Below are 18,423 nucleotides of genomic sequence, written 5' to 3' on the forward strand. Positions count from 1 at the left end.
CATGGGAGAGTGCTGTGACTTGTGTGACAACATAAGGTCAGAAAAGGTGACAGCAAGGTCACAATGGAAGGGGCAGTCAAATCCACCTAGGGATGTTAAAGAAGATAAGCCCTAAATGAAGAACTGAAACATTATTAGAATTTTTATCAAGCACAACGTGGGAATGAATATTCTAAGAAGCATGGATAGATGTAGCTCTGAGGTAATTCAGCCCGTGGTGCCTGACAGTAGTTCTAAAGAGCTAAAGAAAGAAGCATCAGGGGATAAGGCCGAAAACGTAGGCAGGGGTCTTAGATGTCACACCAAATTGGGATTTGGAGCAAAGCTGGGGGATGGGGAGGGTGGTACAGAAAATGCTTCTTCCTTCCTTCTTTGGTCTCCAGGAGAGAAGGGAAGTTTCTTCCTAATCATTTGGGCCTGTTGTCCAACCTCTTATCAATTCCTAAGGTGGTAAAGTGACTTACCTGATTAGTAAATTTAGACAAAGAACTAGGCATGTACAGCTCATCCGTCCCTCTTCTTCAGAAGCCCGACACAATTGTGGAAGGCACTTTTGTACCCCATCCTTTCAGACAGAGGAAAATACCCTCCTCAGCCAAAAAGTCTGTGGGGACCTCTTTGTGTAACCGGGTCAGACCGTCTCCTGCTGGGCTTCAGAGTCAGGGAGCCCACTGCTGCTGAGCACCTAAAGCACATTCTCCCCTAACGACTCCGCACCCCTTGAAGGCAGACGTGTTTGCAGTCTCCCCAGTCCCCAGAACAGTGCCGGACACAGAGTAGGTCCCAAACTATTTCATTCTCACGAAAGGAATCCAAAGTAATCCTTTCTGGTGAGTGACCTGAGATTCCGCCATTTTGTCAATTCTCCTCAATCCCCACATTTTCTTTTCTGGAGGCCTCTGTCAGTGTCATAGGTGGATGAAGCAAAAGCAAAGGAAAGGAAAGCCCATACGGGAAAGAAAACGGTTCCGAAGACATACTTTATGCTCCAAACGGTAAGCTTATGACAACCCTGTGAGGTAAGTATAATCGTCCCTGTTTTACAAATAAGGAAACAGAGGTACAGGGGGTTAAAGGACTTCCAAATTCCCCCATCTGGTAAAGTCAAGTTTGAAGAGAGGTCCAAAGCCGGGCAGCTTGGCTTCAGGACCTACACGCTTAGCCACCACATCTATGTCTCTTGCTTCCCACGTGTCCTCGGTTCAGGTAATTATAGTTTAGATGAAAGCAATGGCTCTTACTGACGGTCTTCAGTGCAGTCTCACAGGCAGATGGCATATGCCCACCATCAATATTTTTAGATTTAAAAGAAGCATAAAATCCCAAAGAAAATCCTGATTTTGGGAAATGATTCTCAATTTCTAAAAACGCAAATATTTTTAGAGAATTTTATTTTTAGGCATATTTTTAAAACCCTTTAATTACTTAACTCTTACTAGAAATTGTGATGGGTTGTTCATAATAAAAGATGATCACTCGTGAGCAAAACGTACTGTTATAATTCCCATTTTTCAAAAGACTGAGCATATTCTTCATTATATTATTAGTGATAAAATGTTACAGATGGTTCCAGAAATATGTTTAATTTTAAAGCTCAGTGGGGCACTGAAATCTAATTAATGTTTCTGCTAAATGTGACTTTAGAGAAGGCCAAGCTGTGAAAAATTAAGACTGATCAAAGTTTAGTATTTTTTTGTTCTTCGGCACTTCCTCCCCTGACTTCTTCAAACACAACCCCTTTCTCCACCAACAGGAAAACACCAAATAATTCAAGCCAACCCTAGAGTATAATAACATACACTCTGCCAGGAACAACCCTGCTGAGACCTAGCAGGTCTCTTGCTATGTTTCATTTTTATGACTATGAATTATCAATGAATCACTTTAAGAAGTAGTTATTCTTTTTTTAAGGCATACCTTGTATTCTCATATTTATCATATATGTAATTTTAAATGCTACACACTAACACGGAAGGACAAAACACACAAACACAATTTTAAAAACCATTAAGTATGCTTTTCTTTCCCCTACAGGGGGGAAAAAAAGACACACCTTGGGAAAAGCTCCCATGCTGCAGGATTTAAAAATTATGTATTAGTAGTTCCATCTCGTTTAAATGTTAACTCCGTGATGCCATCAATTCAGCTACACCTGAGCTGAACGCAGTGAATGTCTTCCCCCCACTCATGAATCTACAACTCGTGGATAAAATATACTCTATCGCCAAACATGCTACAACTAACTATTCCAGAACTTATTCTGAAATAAGAAGTAACTGAAACCACGGGTGACAGATGTGAACCTGAATGCTCCAGAAAAAGAGGCTAACGAACACCATCTTGTCGTGGACTCAGTAACACCAAGACAAACTAGACAGAATATAACATCAGGTGAGAATCTCGACCTATAAGCTCAGCAGATACTCAATCTCAACATATCCCAAACTATTCCTTGACCATGCTATTCCCCTTCTCTTCTCCAACATGAATCCACAGCATCACTACCTACTAAGCCTATCAAACTAAAACCGTTCCCTTCCTTCCCACTCCCCAATCCACATTCTGCTGGTCCATCCATGTCTCTTGCTTCCATCATGTCTCCTGTCCTGGTTCAGCAATCCTAACTCCTAGATGAAGGCACTAACTCCTCACTGGTAGCTGGGGTGGTCTTCAACTCCACCTCCACCGCTACCACACCTTTTTAAATGCATCACAGTTAAAAACCCCTCAATGGCTACCCACTATCTACAAATAAAGTTCAAACTTCTACATGGATGGCTCTTCACCACGTGGCCCCGTTCACCTTCCAGTTTCACTCCTTGCTACTTGTATGATCTGGCCACTCTGAACTATTCGTCATTCCCAGCACATAAGAGATTTTCATGACTCTTTAAGCAAAGTTTGATATTTGTCTGCCTATGATGCTCTTCCCCAACATCATCTGGTAAAATATATCCATTCAGTTAAATGTCAAAGGTCTGGAACCTTTCTCAAATGCCTTCATGGTCCAGGCAAAATTAACTGTTTCCTCAGCATTTTATGGCATGGACTGAGGACCCAGCTGGCCTGGGTTTAAATTTGAATTTTGCCCCTTCCTACCTGTTTCATTTGGGGCAAGTTTCTTAATCTCTCTGTATCTTAGTTGTCTTGTCTACAAAGTAAGAATTATTAGGATTATTATAATACCAAACAGCTGTGTTTTAGTTGCCCTAAATGGCCAAATCATATCATTATTATTATTATTATTACCATAGAAACTCCTTGACAATAAGAACCGTATCATATATTCCTGTTCTAATTTCATCACCTAAAAGAGTGGTTGTTATATTTAAAGAGTTAAATATTTTTAAGTTAAACACAATTTATATACAGAAAAATGAGTGAACAGCACTGTGAAACAATTAATAGCATTCTACCAGGGGTAGAGGGGTATGAAAGAGAAAAAATATGAATGGATGAACCAAGATCATAAATACTTTTGAAAGTAATTCAATCATTGTAATATAGAAATAACCAGAAATAAATTATAATAGTATCTCTTACATAATGGTAAAAATGGTCATCATTCCATCATGTTGGCAACACCTTTCAAAGTATTGCCAAAAGGCAGAACTACTCATATTAGAAGTCTACACAAAATTGCTACCAGAAGCTCTGTTGACTTCATACACAGACATCTGACTTCTCCCAACTTTTACTCTGAAATATTTTGAGCATACAAAAAGTTAGAACACTGCACCATGTATTTATACAGCTCACCCTTAAATGATATATGGGTTTGAACTGTGTGAGTCCACTTATATGTGGATTTTTTTCTGATACAGCATAGTACTCTAAATGTATTTTCTCTTTCTTACAATTTTCTTAACATCATTTTCTTTTTTCCAGCTTACTTCATTGTAAGAATACAGTATCTAATACATATAGCATTCAAAATATGTTAATTGACTGTTCACGTTATCTGTAAGGCTTTTAGTCAATAGCAGGCTATTAGTAATTAAGATTAGGGGAACTCAAAAGTTCTATGTGGATTTTCGACTGCACGAGGGGTCAGCACCCCTGCCCCCACTGTATGGTCAATGGTCAACTGTAGTCTGTGTGGTAGGCTTTGAGGGAGTGTGGACATCCTGTTCCTTCACAATTCTATCCAGTGGTCTTATTACCCTCAAATAACCCCTGTCTGAACAGATTCTGATTCTGGTGGTTCTACAATGATGTGGTGGGTTTTTTTCTAGGACTCCTTCTATATTATTGACACTTTTCTACCTAAAAATCTTTCTCTTATAGCCACTCTTCCCTTTGAAATAACACTATGGTATAAAGAACTTTTTTTTTTCAAATGTTTATATATTTGTTTTGAGAGAAAGAACAAGAGTGTGGGGGAGGCAGAGAGAGAGAGAGAGAGAGAGAGAGAGAGAGAGAGAGAGAATCCCAAGCAGGCTCTACACTGTCAGGATAGAACCTGACGTGGGGCTCAAACTCATGAACTCTGAGGTCATGACCTGAGCCGAATATGGAGTCGGAGGTTTAACTGACTAAGACACTCAGGCACCCCAAAGAAATATTTTATTCTATGTGTTATAATCCACTCTCATCATTATTCTTTTGAAGCTCAAACTGTCCCAAATTTGGCAGGACTGCCTCTTAAGTGGTTGGAGATCTGCCCCTTCAAATGGATCCTTGAGACATGCCCTATCTGGCACAAGATAATCAGGTTCACTTTACTTTATACTTTTTCTACCCCAAACCTAGATCAGCCACTTTTTTAAGAAACAGTGGTTCTTTTTAATGGGGAATGGTTTTCAAAAGCTAAAAATCGGGTACTAGGTAAGCTCAACGTTGTGACTGCTAAAATCATATAGGAGACCCTAATATAAGAAAATTATATTCCCCTGAGAACTTCAAAACAACATCTATCCAAAGGAAAATAACGCCGAGATCTTTAAGTCTACTACTAGCTCTCTATTACCTCACCGACTATGAAAACCAACCATGTTGTGCACTTTTCTTCCCATGAGCTGTTTTCAGAAAAGGACTAAACCTTTCATTTGAAGTTTGCAATCTGATGCCCAGTTGTCTTAAGGTGATTAACATGATTAATAATCCTGACAGTAATGGCCCTACATATACATAATGCATGGGCGGATATTAAATGGACTTCTCTTCTAGAATAAGAAATCTTGGAACTCTACTGAAGTTCAAATCTTCAGGTGCTTTTCTGTCTCTCCTATTTGAGTATTGGAATGGGTGACTGAGGATAGTGGCCTGGAGTCCCACACACCTAGACCTCACCAGCAGAGGTCAGGAGAGGACAAGAAGTACAGGGAGGAAAGAGCCCTGTTTAGACAGAATAATGACACTGAAAAGTCTATTGGTCATGTATTTTGAGTAAGATTTCACAGCACATAAAATTAAGATACAGTTTTTAAAGACACGAATACATTCCAATATTCCATAAGCTATTCAAAATGTTGCATTACATAAAGAAACAGCTGAATTCGTGAAAATTCATAGCTTTACATATCCTTTCCTCCTTATTAAAAACATCAATAAGCTCGAAGAAACAATATAATCCATTATTAAGATTGTTCTCTGCCAAATAAATATAATAAGTGTGATTGTTTATTTGTTTAAATGCCTGTTCAGGGGAATCCAAAGCACTCTGCAAATATCAACACTAATTCTCCTAAGAGAGACTGCCTACTACTACCCCTGTTTTAAGCAGAGAACTGCTTTCTGTACAATAACACGTGGGCAAAGCTGGAACTAAAACCATGATTACACGACTATGCATTAGTGTACGAGTCTCCCAAAGGGCAGGAAGTGCACACTTCGAGTGTGTGCTTTGTAAAGATTAACACACACGTGCAGAATTCAGCATGGTACTGTTTCCACTGAGGTTGTTCGATGAAGCCATATGTGCACTATTGTTTACTAGTTTCCTGAAAACTGCAGGGCTTGGCCATTAGGACTAGGCAGTCACTAAGAATACCTGAACTGAACTGACACCAGAAAAACTGCGGGAAATTTTGATAAACTAAAAAGGTTACAGTCCCCGACTGCTCGTCTGCATGTGTCTGAAGTTCTCATTCCACGATAAAGAAACCAAAAGTATAAAGGGCAGGTCATACAATACACTTGCCGTTTTATAGAAAACTCATACAAAAGGCAGAAGTGGAATCTCAATGAGCAGCCTCAGTATCCTGCCTCTCGCTTCATAAAAGATTGGCAGATGAATATAAAATTATGTCTTATGTTAAATTATTAAGGTATGCATAGATTTTTTGAGTGACTTCCTATTAAACACTTTAAAGTAAATAACCAATTAATTATAAGTATAATTGCACTGGGTAGGTCTTTTATTGCATAGGCAAGACTCTGAAAAAATAAAAATGTAAAAACAACCTCCCTCAAGCATGCATCTTCCACTAGTTTCTGTCTTGTATTTCTTCTTTCGTTCGCTGCCACCTTTCTTGAATCATCTATATCACCAGTTCCCAGACTTGTGGACTTTCTGGACCAGAAAATTATAACAAAGAAAAAGAGAGGTGGGGGCACTGAAGGCAGAAGTCTATACCGAGTTACCAGATTTTATTCTGCCAATTATGGGTATCTTTTGTTAAACGATACCTTCCAATTCTTCTCTCCCTAATTTCTTAAATAAAGGCCACTGTAACATTCAAGTGTTTAAGTCACCGTATTTAGTGTTATAAAGCAGCCATTACATTCATTTGATTATCCATTCAGCCACCACTTGCTCAGCCTAGACTATGTGCAATGCTCTGTGTTCTGGGGATACAGGACAAAGTAGATCCCCCCCCCCGCCAAATTACATCCTGGAGAGCAAACACACACACACACACACACACACACACACACACACACACACACACACACAAAAGAAGTGAGTAACATATTTATAGAATGTGAAATAGTGTTAAGTGTTAAGGAGAAAAATAAAGGAAGGAGGGGGATAATTAGGATGTGGTGGGGGGAGGGAGTTTGCAATTTTAGGTATCATGCCAGGGAAGGTCTTATTCTGAAGGTGAAGGTGACATTTGAGTAAATAGGAAAGGAAATGGAATGGGTCCTATAGCTATGGGGACGAAGGGGGGAAAGCACCCCAGGAGAGGAAGCAACCAAAGAAGGAATATGGCAGGCGCGCTCTGGAACCACGAAGGAGCACAGTGAGTAAGGAAGAGAAGGCACTGAAAATGAAACAAGAGACTTAACGGAAACAAGGTCATAAAGGGCAATGAAGGTCACTCTGAGGACTTATCCTTTTACTGTGGATACGACTGAAAGCCAAAACGATGTTCCAATCAGAGTGTCACAATCTTACGTGACAGGCTCAATCTATCTCTTTTGGTGAACAGAAAGACTGTGGGGAGAGAGGGATACAACAGCAGAAGCAGGAAGACAGAAAGCTCCAGGAGAGACATTAACAGTGGACAGGGGGGCAAAAGTGGTGATGATAAGTCATCAGATTCTGAATCCATTTTGAAGGCAGAGCTCATAGGATTGCTGAGAGACGAAATGTGGGGTATGAACGAAAGTCAAAGATAACTTACAAGTTTAGACTGAACAACTAGAAGAGTAGAGTTCCCATTTACTGACAAGGGGAAGTCTGCTGACAGAATGTATTTAAAGAGAATAACAGAAGCTCCAGTTTGGACATTCATTAGACACCTAAGTGTAGACATTTAAATGAATGTACCAGGGTACACAAGCCTGGGATTTGGGGAGCCAAGTCATCAACACACAGTTGGCGTTTAGAGCCAGAGACAAGATGAGATGACCAAGGAAAAAATACAGATAGGAAAGAGAAGTTCAAGGCCTCGCTCTGGGGCACATCAAAGTACAGAGATCAAGGAGATGAGAAGGTACAAGCAGAGAAACTGAGAAAGAGCAGCCAGTAAGGAAAGAACACGCGGAACGCATGAGGGTTTGAGGGCCAGGAAGAGAGAACGTGTAGGAAGGAGACAGCAGCCTACCGCTTCAAACACACACTGCAGGCAGACCAAGAGTCAGACTGGGAACTGACGGCTGCATCACAGCATAAAGGGAATTAGGGAACTTAATACAGGCCAGAAGGAGGTGGGGGTAAGGGGGAAAGCGAAAAATCTGATTGGAATGGATGCAAGAAGGAAATGCAGGAAAGAAATGGAGAAGAGTAGAGACACCTCTTTCAAGAAGCGTTGCTCTAAGAGCAAAAGAGAATCAGGGCAGTTCTGGAGGTTCTGAGGAGGAAATGGGGCAAAAGAAGATTGGTGGTCTTCAAATGTATGGCCAACTAATCTTTGACAAAGCAGGAAAGAATATCCAGTGGAAAAAAGTCAGTCTCTTTAACAAATGGTGCTGAGAGAACAGGACAGCAACATGCAGAAGGATGAAACTAGACCACTTTCTTACTCCCAGTCACAAAGATAAACTCAAAATGGATGAAGGACCTGAATGTGAGACAGGAAACCATCAAAACCCTAGAGGAGAAAGCAGGAAAAACCTCTCTGACCTCAGCCACAGCAATTTCTTACTTGACACATCTCCAAAGGCAAGGGAATTAAAAGCAAAAATGAACTATTGAACCCTCATCAAGATAAAAAGCTTCTGCACTGCAAAGGAAACAATCAACAAAACTAAAAGGTAACCGATGGAATGGGAAAAGATATTTGCAAATGACATATCAGATAAAAGGCTAGTATCCAAAATCTATAAAGAGCTCACCAAACTCCACACCCAAAAAACAAATAACCCAGTGAAGAAATGGGCAGAAAACATGAATAGACACTTCTCTAAAGAAGACATCCAGATGGCCAACACACACATGAAAAGACGCTCAACGTCGCTCCTCATCAGGGAAACACAAATCAAAACCACACTCAGATACCACCTCACGTCAGTCAGAGTGGCTATAATGAACAAATCAGGAGATTATAGATGCTGGTGAGGATGTGGAGAAACAGGAATCCTCTTGCACTGTTGGTGGGAATGCAAACTGGTGCAGCCGCTCTGGAAAACAGTGTGGAGGTTCCTCAAAAAATTAAAAATAGATCTACCTTATGACCCAGGAATAGCACTGCTAGGAATTTACCCAAGGGATAAAGGAGTGCTGATGCACAGGGGCGCTTGTACCCCAATGTTGATAGCAGCACTTTCAACAATAGCCAAATTATGGAAAGAGCCTAAATGTCCATCAACTGATGAATGGATAAAGAAATTGTGGTTTATATATACAACGGAATACTACTTGGCAATGAGAAAGAATGAAATCTGGCCATTTGTAGCAACGTGGATGGAAATGGAGAGTATTATCCTAAGTGAAATAAGTCAGGCAGAGAAAGACAGATACCATGTTTTCACTCATATGTGGATCCTGAGAAACTCAAACAGAAGTTACAGAGAGGGAAGGAGGCAAACCATAAGAGACTCTTAAATACTGAGAATAAACTGAGGGCTGCTGAGGGTTGGGGGGAAGGGAAAGTGGGTGATGGGTACTGAGGAGGGCACCTGTTGGGATGAGCACTGGGTGTTGTATGGAAACCAATTTGACAATAAATTTCATATAAAAAAAAAAAGAAAAAAAGAAGATTGGTGGTCTTGTTGTTGTTTTCTGAGAGAGATAATACATAATTACATGTACATTTTACATGGGAAACATCAAGCAGAAAGAGAATGAATTCAGGTGGGAGAGGGAAGCAGAGACTGAGTGATGTCCCTGAACAAGCAACAGTGATCAGAGCCCATTAGCATAGATGAAAACAGGTATGGTTATGGGTGTTCGTGGAAGTTCTCCTCTGATTGCTTCTATTTCCTTGTAAGAAGTAAGAACATGAACTGAGAGCATGGACGAGGTACTGGAAATCTAAGCAGGAAAGAATGTTCCAGTGGCTGAAATGGAGCAAAAATTCACTAGGAACAGCATGATCTCTAGGCAGCATTAACGTTCGACTAAAGTTTGTGATCATGACTTTAAAGTGAAACCAGTCAGCATGGTTGTGAGTCTTTTCCCAGTTACACTGAGCCAGACAGGAGCAGGCACTGCAGAGGCAGAAAGCTGGCCTCAATGTGGCCTGGAGTTTAGTCCAGAGGAAGCAAGAGAGGCAAGGAGGAGAAAGGTATGTGCAAGTGACTGTAGTGACCTAGAGTAGGATTTCAGCTGGGAAGAGAGGGGAATGAAAACAAGAGTATGGTGAGAGATAATGTCACAGTGGTTCTAGCAGTGGAGTCCAAGGATCAGTGAAGTCAGGACACTAGACAAGAGAGTGGGAACAAGCCCTCAGGTTCCCTTTTCAAGGTGGACTGATAGAAGTCATCAATAATCTCCTATCTATTGTCTCACTTGACCTTCCTCCATTGGATGGACAGTGAGTGTCTCAAAGCAGAAACTATGTCTTATCTGACCCTAGTATTCTAGGCAGTACCTACCCCAGGGCTTGATACACAGTTGCTACTCAATAACGTATCTACTAAGAAACTCATTTGCTAAAACATCAAGGTTATGGTACTGGGAGAGAATGAGGCAGTCACATGACAATTCAACTGCAGGAAGTACCTCTAATGATCTTCATATATATCAATGGCAATTTTGTCTACATCTTAAAGGTATGCTTCATTTTTTTTCAGAAATTTTTGATTTTAGAGAGATTTTCTAAAGTATTTTTCAAATTCTCATTACAATATTTTTACCTCTATTATCTGAAACCCAGCCTCCTTCCCACATCAAACATACACAAACTGAAGATAATCCCAATAAATAGCCTGCCTTTCATTCTGCAATTCACTTTTTGGTACAGAAAAAAACAGAGATGGGGAGGGAACATCTGATGAACCTGAAAACACTGAATCTTGGGGCACCTGGGTGGCTCAGTCGGTTAAGTGTCGACTTCAGCTCAGGTCATGATCTCACAATTTGTGGGGTCAAGCCCCATGTCGGGCTCTGTGCTGACAGTTCAGAGCCTGAAGCCTGCTTTGGATTCTGTGCCTCCGCCCCCCCCCCACCCCTCCCCCTGCTCGCACTCTTTCTCTCTCTCTCTCTCTCTCTCTCTCAAAAATAAATAGATAGTAAAAAAATTAAAAAGAAAAAAACCACTCAATCTCTAGTTCTCATGCACATGCACCTATGGAACCAACTCCCTAGCCAACCAAGTATAATGAAGTAAGGTGGAAACACTAAGCTTAAAAACAGTGACAGGTTTACTATACGTAAGATTTCTCTAAGTCCTTAAAAGCTAAAAGACTTACTTGAATAAGGCAAAGTTTTGTTGTTGTTGTTTGTAGGAAATGTGATACAGCCTCATGGAACAGTTCTGAAACAAAAAACTATGGGTCTAGAATGGTGCTTTATAAGCCAAAGAGTGCCTGAGAATCGCTTCAGAAGCTTTCCGCAGATGTCCTGAGTTCCTGCCCAGAGAGTCTGACCTAAGAGACAGAAGAAGGTCCCAGCAACCGTGCTCTGAAAGGGCTCTGCATTCAAAGCATGAATGAGAAGTGGACTGGGTCCTAGACTGAGAGCTAACTGTCTAGCATACAAGTCTCTGATGACTGCTACCTTTCTTTTTTTCTCAACTATCTATCAGAAGTTCCAAAAACCTCCTAAAATTATTTCACCATTAGTTACTTCCTTACTGTGGTATACTCTGGGTCAAACTCGAACAATGCCTGTACCATTTACATATAAGCCGGCACTCAAAACACAGAGGTGGTGGATTTTATCCCTCTGATAAACATAACTCACTAGAAACGGAAAATAAACGTGGAGCTGGACTCACCCGTTCCACAGCCGCATTATGATATGGGAGCTCCTCCTCACTGCAAAGGAAGAACAGTATATGTGAAATAGTGGAGATCACAGTAGCTTTTTATTTTTATTTATTTATTTTTTAAGCTTATTTGAGAGAGAGAGAGCGAGCAAGAGAGAGAGTGCTTGCACAGGTGAGCAGGGACGGGGCAGAGAGAGAGGCAAAGGGAGAATTCCAAGCAGTTTCCATGCTGTTAGTGCAGAGCCTGATGTGGGGCTTGAACCCATGAACTGTGAGATCGTGACCTAAGGTGAAATCAAATCGGACACTTACCCAACTGAGCCACCCAGGACCCTCCACAGTGAACTTTTTAAAAATTATATACCTACAGGTACCTATGATATACGACCATTTATCTGTCATCACAAGAATGGATTAAACTACATAAGCTTCCACTCTACCAAATTCAATATAAAACAACTGGCTATTTTGTAACCACAATGGCCCCTCTCTTTAAATCTCTAGACATATGCTGTCCAAGACAGTCATTTCTAGCCACATGTAGCTATTTAACCTTAAATGTTAAATTCAGCCACAGTACAAGTGCAAGACAGTCATGTTGACAGAGGCTACTGTTTTCAATAGTGTGTATATAGGAAGAATGGTCTTAAAATTGCCAAAAAGTCCTACTGGACAACACTGCTGTAGACAGGAGGGCAGGAACCTTCTTCTGTGAAGGTAACCATTTAAACAGTAAATATATTAGGCTTTGCAGACCATACAGTCTTTTTCATGACTATTAAACTCTGATGCTGTAACGTGCGAGCAGACATAGACAATATGAAGACGGCATGCAGTTTTAGTCCCGCAAAATGTTTACAGAAACAGGTAGTGAGCTGAAGGTGACCCCCTACTCTATACCATCTCCTCAACTCTCTGGTTCAAACCATGGCCTATAACAAATGATTGGCTAAAAAAAAAATGGTATAAGGAAACAAAATTACCTCCAATAGATTGATGAATTAAAAAGAAAAATCTAGGGGCACCTGGGCGGCTCAGTCGGTGAAGTGTCCGACTTCAGCTCAGGTCACGATCTCACAGTTTGAGGGTTCCAGCCCTGCGTTGGGCTCTGTGCTGATACCTCAGAGCCTGGAGCCTGCTTCGGATTCTGTGTCTCCCTTTCTCTGACTCGCACTTTGTCTGACTCCCCCACTTGCACTTTGTCTCCCTCTACCAAAATAAAGAAGCATTAAAAAAAATTTAAATGAAAAGAAAAATCTAACTCTATAAATCAGGAAAGCTTCATTTGCCAAAACTTCAATGGGGATGAGATTTTTAAATGTACAACAAAAGATCAAATTCATTTTTCTAATACTGTAATTCTGTGATACCACCCCTAACCTAAAACATGCTAAGACTCTTGTATTAACTGCCCAAAGTATAAAGACAATGCACTGTCTATAACAAAGTTATGTGCTTTCAATTGGTACCTCAGCAGTATTGATGTCTTGGCAATGATACATAGATTCTTGTCTTCATTTCTCTTGAACCACAAAATCCCATTTTTAAGAGTGCAACACATTAGTATTCAAGAGTCTAGTATTTCCAAAGGCATGCTTGCTACTCTGAAGAGTCCTTAGGTGAACCACAAACCAATATATAGCAATGGAACTGACAAAAAGTGTAATAGCTGAAACAGGTGGTACAGAGAGAGTCCAAACCCCTCATTTTGAGATAAGAAAACCAGCATTTTCACTAAGTCACAGTCACTCAGCCTAATACAGAGACGCTCAAAACTATCAAACCCTGTGGTTCAAACGAAGATGGACAAGACCTTCAGATTATGCAGGAGAAGATGAGGAAGAGGCTGAGAAACCAACTCTCGAGAAAAGAAAAAACACCTCTGAGGATTTAATAGAAAAGTCTTTTTTAAAAAAAATGTCAAGTGTCCACACCTTGGGTTTTTTATGTCTTCCATTGTGCTCGCAGTCTACATGTCCCTGATCCCTGCAGCCGTTGAGGTATGAATGGCACAGCACGTAACTTCTGATTTAAAAGCGCATCCATGGGGCGCCTGGGTGGCTCAGTCGGTTGAGCGTCCGACTTCAGCTCAGGTCACGATCTCACGGTTCGTGAGTTCGAGCCCCGCGTCAGGCTCTGGGCTAATGGCTCAGAGCCTGGAGCCTGTTTCCGATTCTGTGTCTCCCTCTCTCTCTGCCCCTCCCCCATTCATGCTCTGTCTCTCTCTGTCTCAAAAATAAACATTAAAAAAAAATTTTTTTTAAATAAAAAAATAAAAGCGCATCCATCCATTCCTCAACTGTTGGCAGAAAAGGGCTTATCAACGCCACTGGAATCTATTTCTTAGGTGAAGGGGTCAGCAGAGATGTCCCGAAAGCACAGGAACGTCTGGCACCCTTTGTGCACACCATGACAGGTGTTTCTGGAGCGAGCGGGCTGCCCTGGGCAACAGCAGTTTCTCGTGCAGCTGATGTGAGCAGATCCTGGTAACTGCCTATTTGAACCTTCCTGACTGCAAATGAAGTGCCAACTCCGGCTGCCTACCAAAGGACAGAGTTCTCTGAAGGTGCCGGGTACATTTCTGTGGCGTTCTTCTATTTACTAAACAAGACCCACACATTTTGCTGTGCCTATTCTAAACACTGAATCAGAACCAAGTTTTGTATTTGTCTGTAGAATGGTGTGGACCATGTATCGGCTCAGGCTATGTGGCCTATGTTGGGCAGGTCCTACAGAATGCACTGGTGAAATTCAAGATGAGACAGGACTGCCCTCAGCATCCCACTCCATCTTAACATCAAACCATACTACTGAAACCCCTGGGACAGAGACATGCAGGAGTGTGTGTGTGTGTGTGTGTGTGTGTGTGTGTGTGTAAGTATATGTATATATACACATGTATATACACACACGTATATATAATCCAAATATATATATACACACACACATATATGCAGATATATACACATATATATATATTTGGATTATATATATGTGGATATAAATACATGTGTATATATATATGTGTATATATATATATGTATATATATACATTTGGATATATATATGTATATATATACATTTGGATACATATATATGTATATATATACATTTGGATATATATACATATATCCAAAGTAAGTCTTAGGCAAACTCCAAAAGTAGACACACTTGGTCTAGGATCTCCCTCCACCTCAATGTTTTACATTGTTTCCTTTTGCCCTGTCACAACCCCACCAGGATCTGATTGTCTATGCAGCACCTCCTTCATATCCCCAAATAGTTATTGAACTCCTACTAACCAAGCCTTTATTTATACGCATTTTCAAAATTTATTCCTTAAATTTTTTGTTTGAGATATAACTGACCATAACATTACACTAGTTTTAGGTGTACAACATAGTGACTTTTTTTAATTTTCTTTTTTTAATGTTTATTTTTGAGAACGAGAGAGACAGACACAAGTAGGAAAAGGGCAGAAGAGAGCGGGAGACACAGAATCTGAAGCCAGCTCCAGGGTCTGAGTTGTAAGCACAGAGCCCGATGCGGGGCTCGAACTCATGCACAACAATTTGCCATATGTATATATTACAAAATGATTACTATATTAAGTTAACATCCATCACCACACACGGTTACAAGTTTTTGGCTTTTTTCCTTGTGATGAAAACTTTTAAGATCTACTCCCTTAGCAACTCTAAAATATACAAATATTAACTATCATCACCATGCTGTGCACTACATTCCCAGGACTTACCTACCTTATAACTGGAATTTGTACCTTTTGATCACATTCACTCATTTGCCTACCTCCCACAGCCACCATCCCCCATCTGGCCTCTGGCAACCACCAACCTGTTCTCTGTATTTGTAAGTTCGTTTGTTTGTTGCTTGTTTGTTTCAAATTCCACATATAAATGATAACATACAGTATTTGTCTTTCTCTATCTGATTTATTTCACTTAATGTCCTCAAGGTCCATCCATGTCATCATAAATGGTAAAATTCCACTCTTTTTTGTGGCTGAATAATATGCCTGTGTGTGTGTGTGTGTGTGTGTGTGTGTGTACACACACATTTTCTTTATCCATTCATCTATCAATGAACACTAAGGTTGTTTCCATGTTTTGGCTATTGCAAATAATGTTGCAGTGAACACAGGAAACAAAAATCCTTTTGAGACTGTGATTTCCCTTTGGATAAATACCCAGAAGTAGAATTAGTGGATCACACTGTAGTTCTATTTTTAATTTTTTGAGGAACCTCCCTACTGTTTTCCACAGTAGCTGCACCAATTTACGTTCCTACCAGCAGTACAGAAGGGTCCCTTTTTTTCCACATCCTTGCCAACACTTGTTACTTCTTGTCTTTTTTATAATAGCTATTCTAACTGGTGTGAGGTGATATCTCATTATCTCATTGTGATTTTAATTTGCATTTCCTTGATGACTGGTGATGTTAACCATCTTTTCATGCACCTGTTAGCCATCTGTATGTCTTCTTTGGGAAGATGTCTATTCAGGGTCTTTGACCATTATTTAATTTGACTGTGTTTTGCTACTTAGTTGTAGGAGTTCTTTATATATTTTGGATATTAACCCCTTATCAGATACCTAATTTGAAAATACTTTCTCCCATTTGGTGCACTGCCTTTTTTTTAAATTTTTTTTTAATGTTTATTTATTTTTGACAGAGAGAGAGAGACAGACCATGAGCGGTGGAGGGGCAGACAGAGAGGGAGACACAGAATCCGAAGCAGGCGCCAGGCTCCGAGCTGTCAGCACAGAGCCCGGCGCAGGGCTTGAACTCACCAACCGCGAGATCATGACCTGAGAGCTTCCCAGGCGTCCCAGGTGCGCTGCCTTTTTATATGCTGTACAAAAGCTTTTTGGTGTGATGTAGTCCCATTTGTTTATTTTTGCTTGTGTTGCCTCTGCTATTTGTATCAGATCCACAAAATCACAGCCAAAACCAATGTCAAGGAGCTTTGTGCCTATGTTTTCTTCTAGAAGTTTTATGGTTTCAGGTCTTACATTCAAGCCTTTAATCCACTCATTCTGCTGCCTGTGCCTGCCCAGTGCCCCCACTGCCACTTATTAAAGAAATTGTCCTTTCCCTACTGTAGTAAATTAAATGACCATACATGCGTAGGTTTCTTTCTGGACTCTCATGTCTGTTCCAATGCTCTATGTCTCTATTTTTGTGGCTATACCATAATGTTTTGACTACTAGAGCTTTGTAATATACTTTGAAATCATGAAGTGTGATGCCTCCAGCTTTGCTCTTCTTTCTCAAGACTGCTTTAGCTATTTCGGTCTTTTGTGGCTCCATACACGTTTTAGGATTGTCCATGTACTATTTCTGTGAAACATGCCACTGGAATTTTGATAGACAGTATACTGAATCTGTAGATAGCTTTGGTTAGTATGGATATTTCAACAAAATTAATTCTTCCAATCCATGAGTACGGAATTTCTTTCCATTTATTTGTGTCATCTTCCATTTCTTTCATCAACATCTTAGAGTTTTCAGAGTGTAATTCTTTTTCTCCTTGGCTAAACTGATTCCTAGATCTTCTATCTTATTTTTTTATGCAGTTATAAACAGGATTATTTTCTTCTCTTTTTGATAGTTTTTACGAGTATATAAAAACTGGTTGCATTTGCATTCATCTGGCACTCATATATAAAAATGCAACTAGGGGTGCCTGGGTGGCTCAGTCGGTTAAGCGGCCGACTTCGACTTCAGCTCGGGGTCCGTCATGAGCCCCGCGTCGGGCTCTGTGCTGACAGCTCAGAGCCTGGAGCCTGTTTCAGATTCTGTGTCTCCCTCTCTCTGACCCTCCCCTGTTCATGCTCTGTCTCTCCCTGTCTCAAAAATAAGTAAAACGTTAAAAAAATTTTTTTAAATAAAAATAAAAATAAAAATGCAACTAATTTATATATTGATTTTGTATCCTGCAACTTTACTGAATTCACTTATCAGTTTCAACAATTCTTTGGTGGAGTCTCAGGTTTTCTATATATAAGATCCTATCATCTGCAAAAAGAGATAGCTTTACTTCTTCTGTTCCAGTTTGGATGCCTTTTATTTCTCTTTCTTGTCTAACTGTGCTGACTAGAACTTCCAGTACTATGTGAATAAAAGTGGCAAAAGCGGGCATCTCTGTCTTGTTTCTGCAGGAAAAGCCTCAGCTTCTAACCACCGGGTATGATGTTAGCTGTGGGTTTGTCATATGTGGCTTTATTTATGATGAGGTCCATTCCCCCCATACCTGCTGTATGTTGAATTGTGAAAACAGTCTTGAAACTCCTTAGATGGACGAAAGAGCAAGAATGTTGTCACGTTTTCCTACAATGGATTTTCTGGCACTATTACTCCGTACCTGACACTTTTTATATGAAATCTGCTGTGTGCACAGCACTGATCCCCACAGAACTTTTCCTCTTCAAATCTCTGTGACGGCAAGCATTAATTTTCACAGCCTTCCAAGGAAAAAGCAAGGAGGGGACTGCTGCCGAACCGAAAGCTACACACAATGTCTAGGATACAGATGTGAGTCACAGCACCAGCCTCAGGCACAGCAGCTGGCAGGTGTGAGGAAGGAGTACACTACACGTTGCCGAGTCGGTGTACGAAAAACCGGTGACCCCATGCTGCACGC

At 40.5% G+C, this 18,423-nt stretch overlaps 1 protein-coding gene across 5 annotated transcripts in view; it reads right to left on the reverse strand.

Annotated features, from left to right (window-relative positions):
- The window catches only part of USP6NL (USP6 N-terminal like), a 183,102-nt gene that overhangs the window by 54,862 nt on the left and 109,817 nt on the right, over positions 1-18,423 (reverse strand). For 4 of the 5 annotated variants that reach the window (XM_043563331.1, XM_043563332.1, XM_043563329.1 and 1 more), the window contains one exon: positions 11,769-11,808. The exons of the other annotated variant lie outside the window; for it this stretch is intronic. In XM_043563331.1, the coding sequence (XP_043419266.1) occupies positions 11,769-11,808 (40 nt within the window). The remainder of the gene's footprint in view (positions 1-11,768; positions 11,809-18,423) is intronic. 5 annotated transcript variants of the gene reach the window in all.

This window comes from Prionailurus bengalensis, chromosome B4, assembly GCF_016509475.1.
Source record: "Prionailurus bengalensis isolate Pbe53 chromosome B4, Fcat_Pben_1.1_paternal_pri, whole genome shotgun sequence".
Classification (NCBI taxonomy): Eukaryota; Metazoa; Chordata; class Mammalia; order Carnivora; family Felidae; genus Prionailurus; species Prionailurus bengalensis.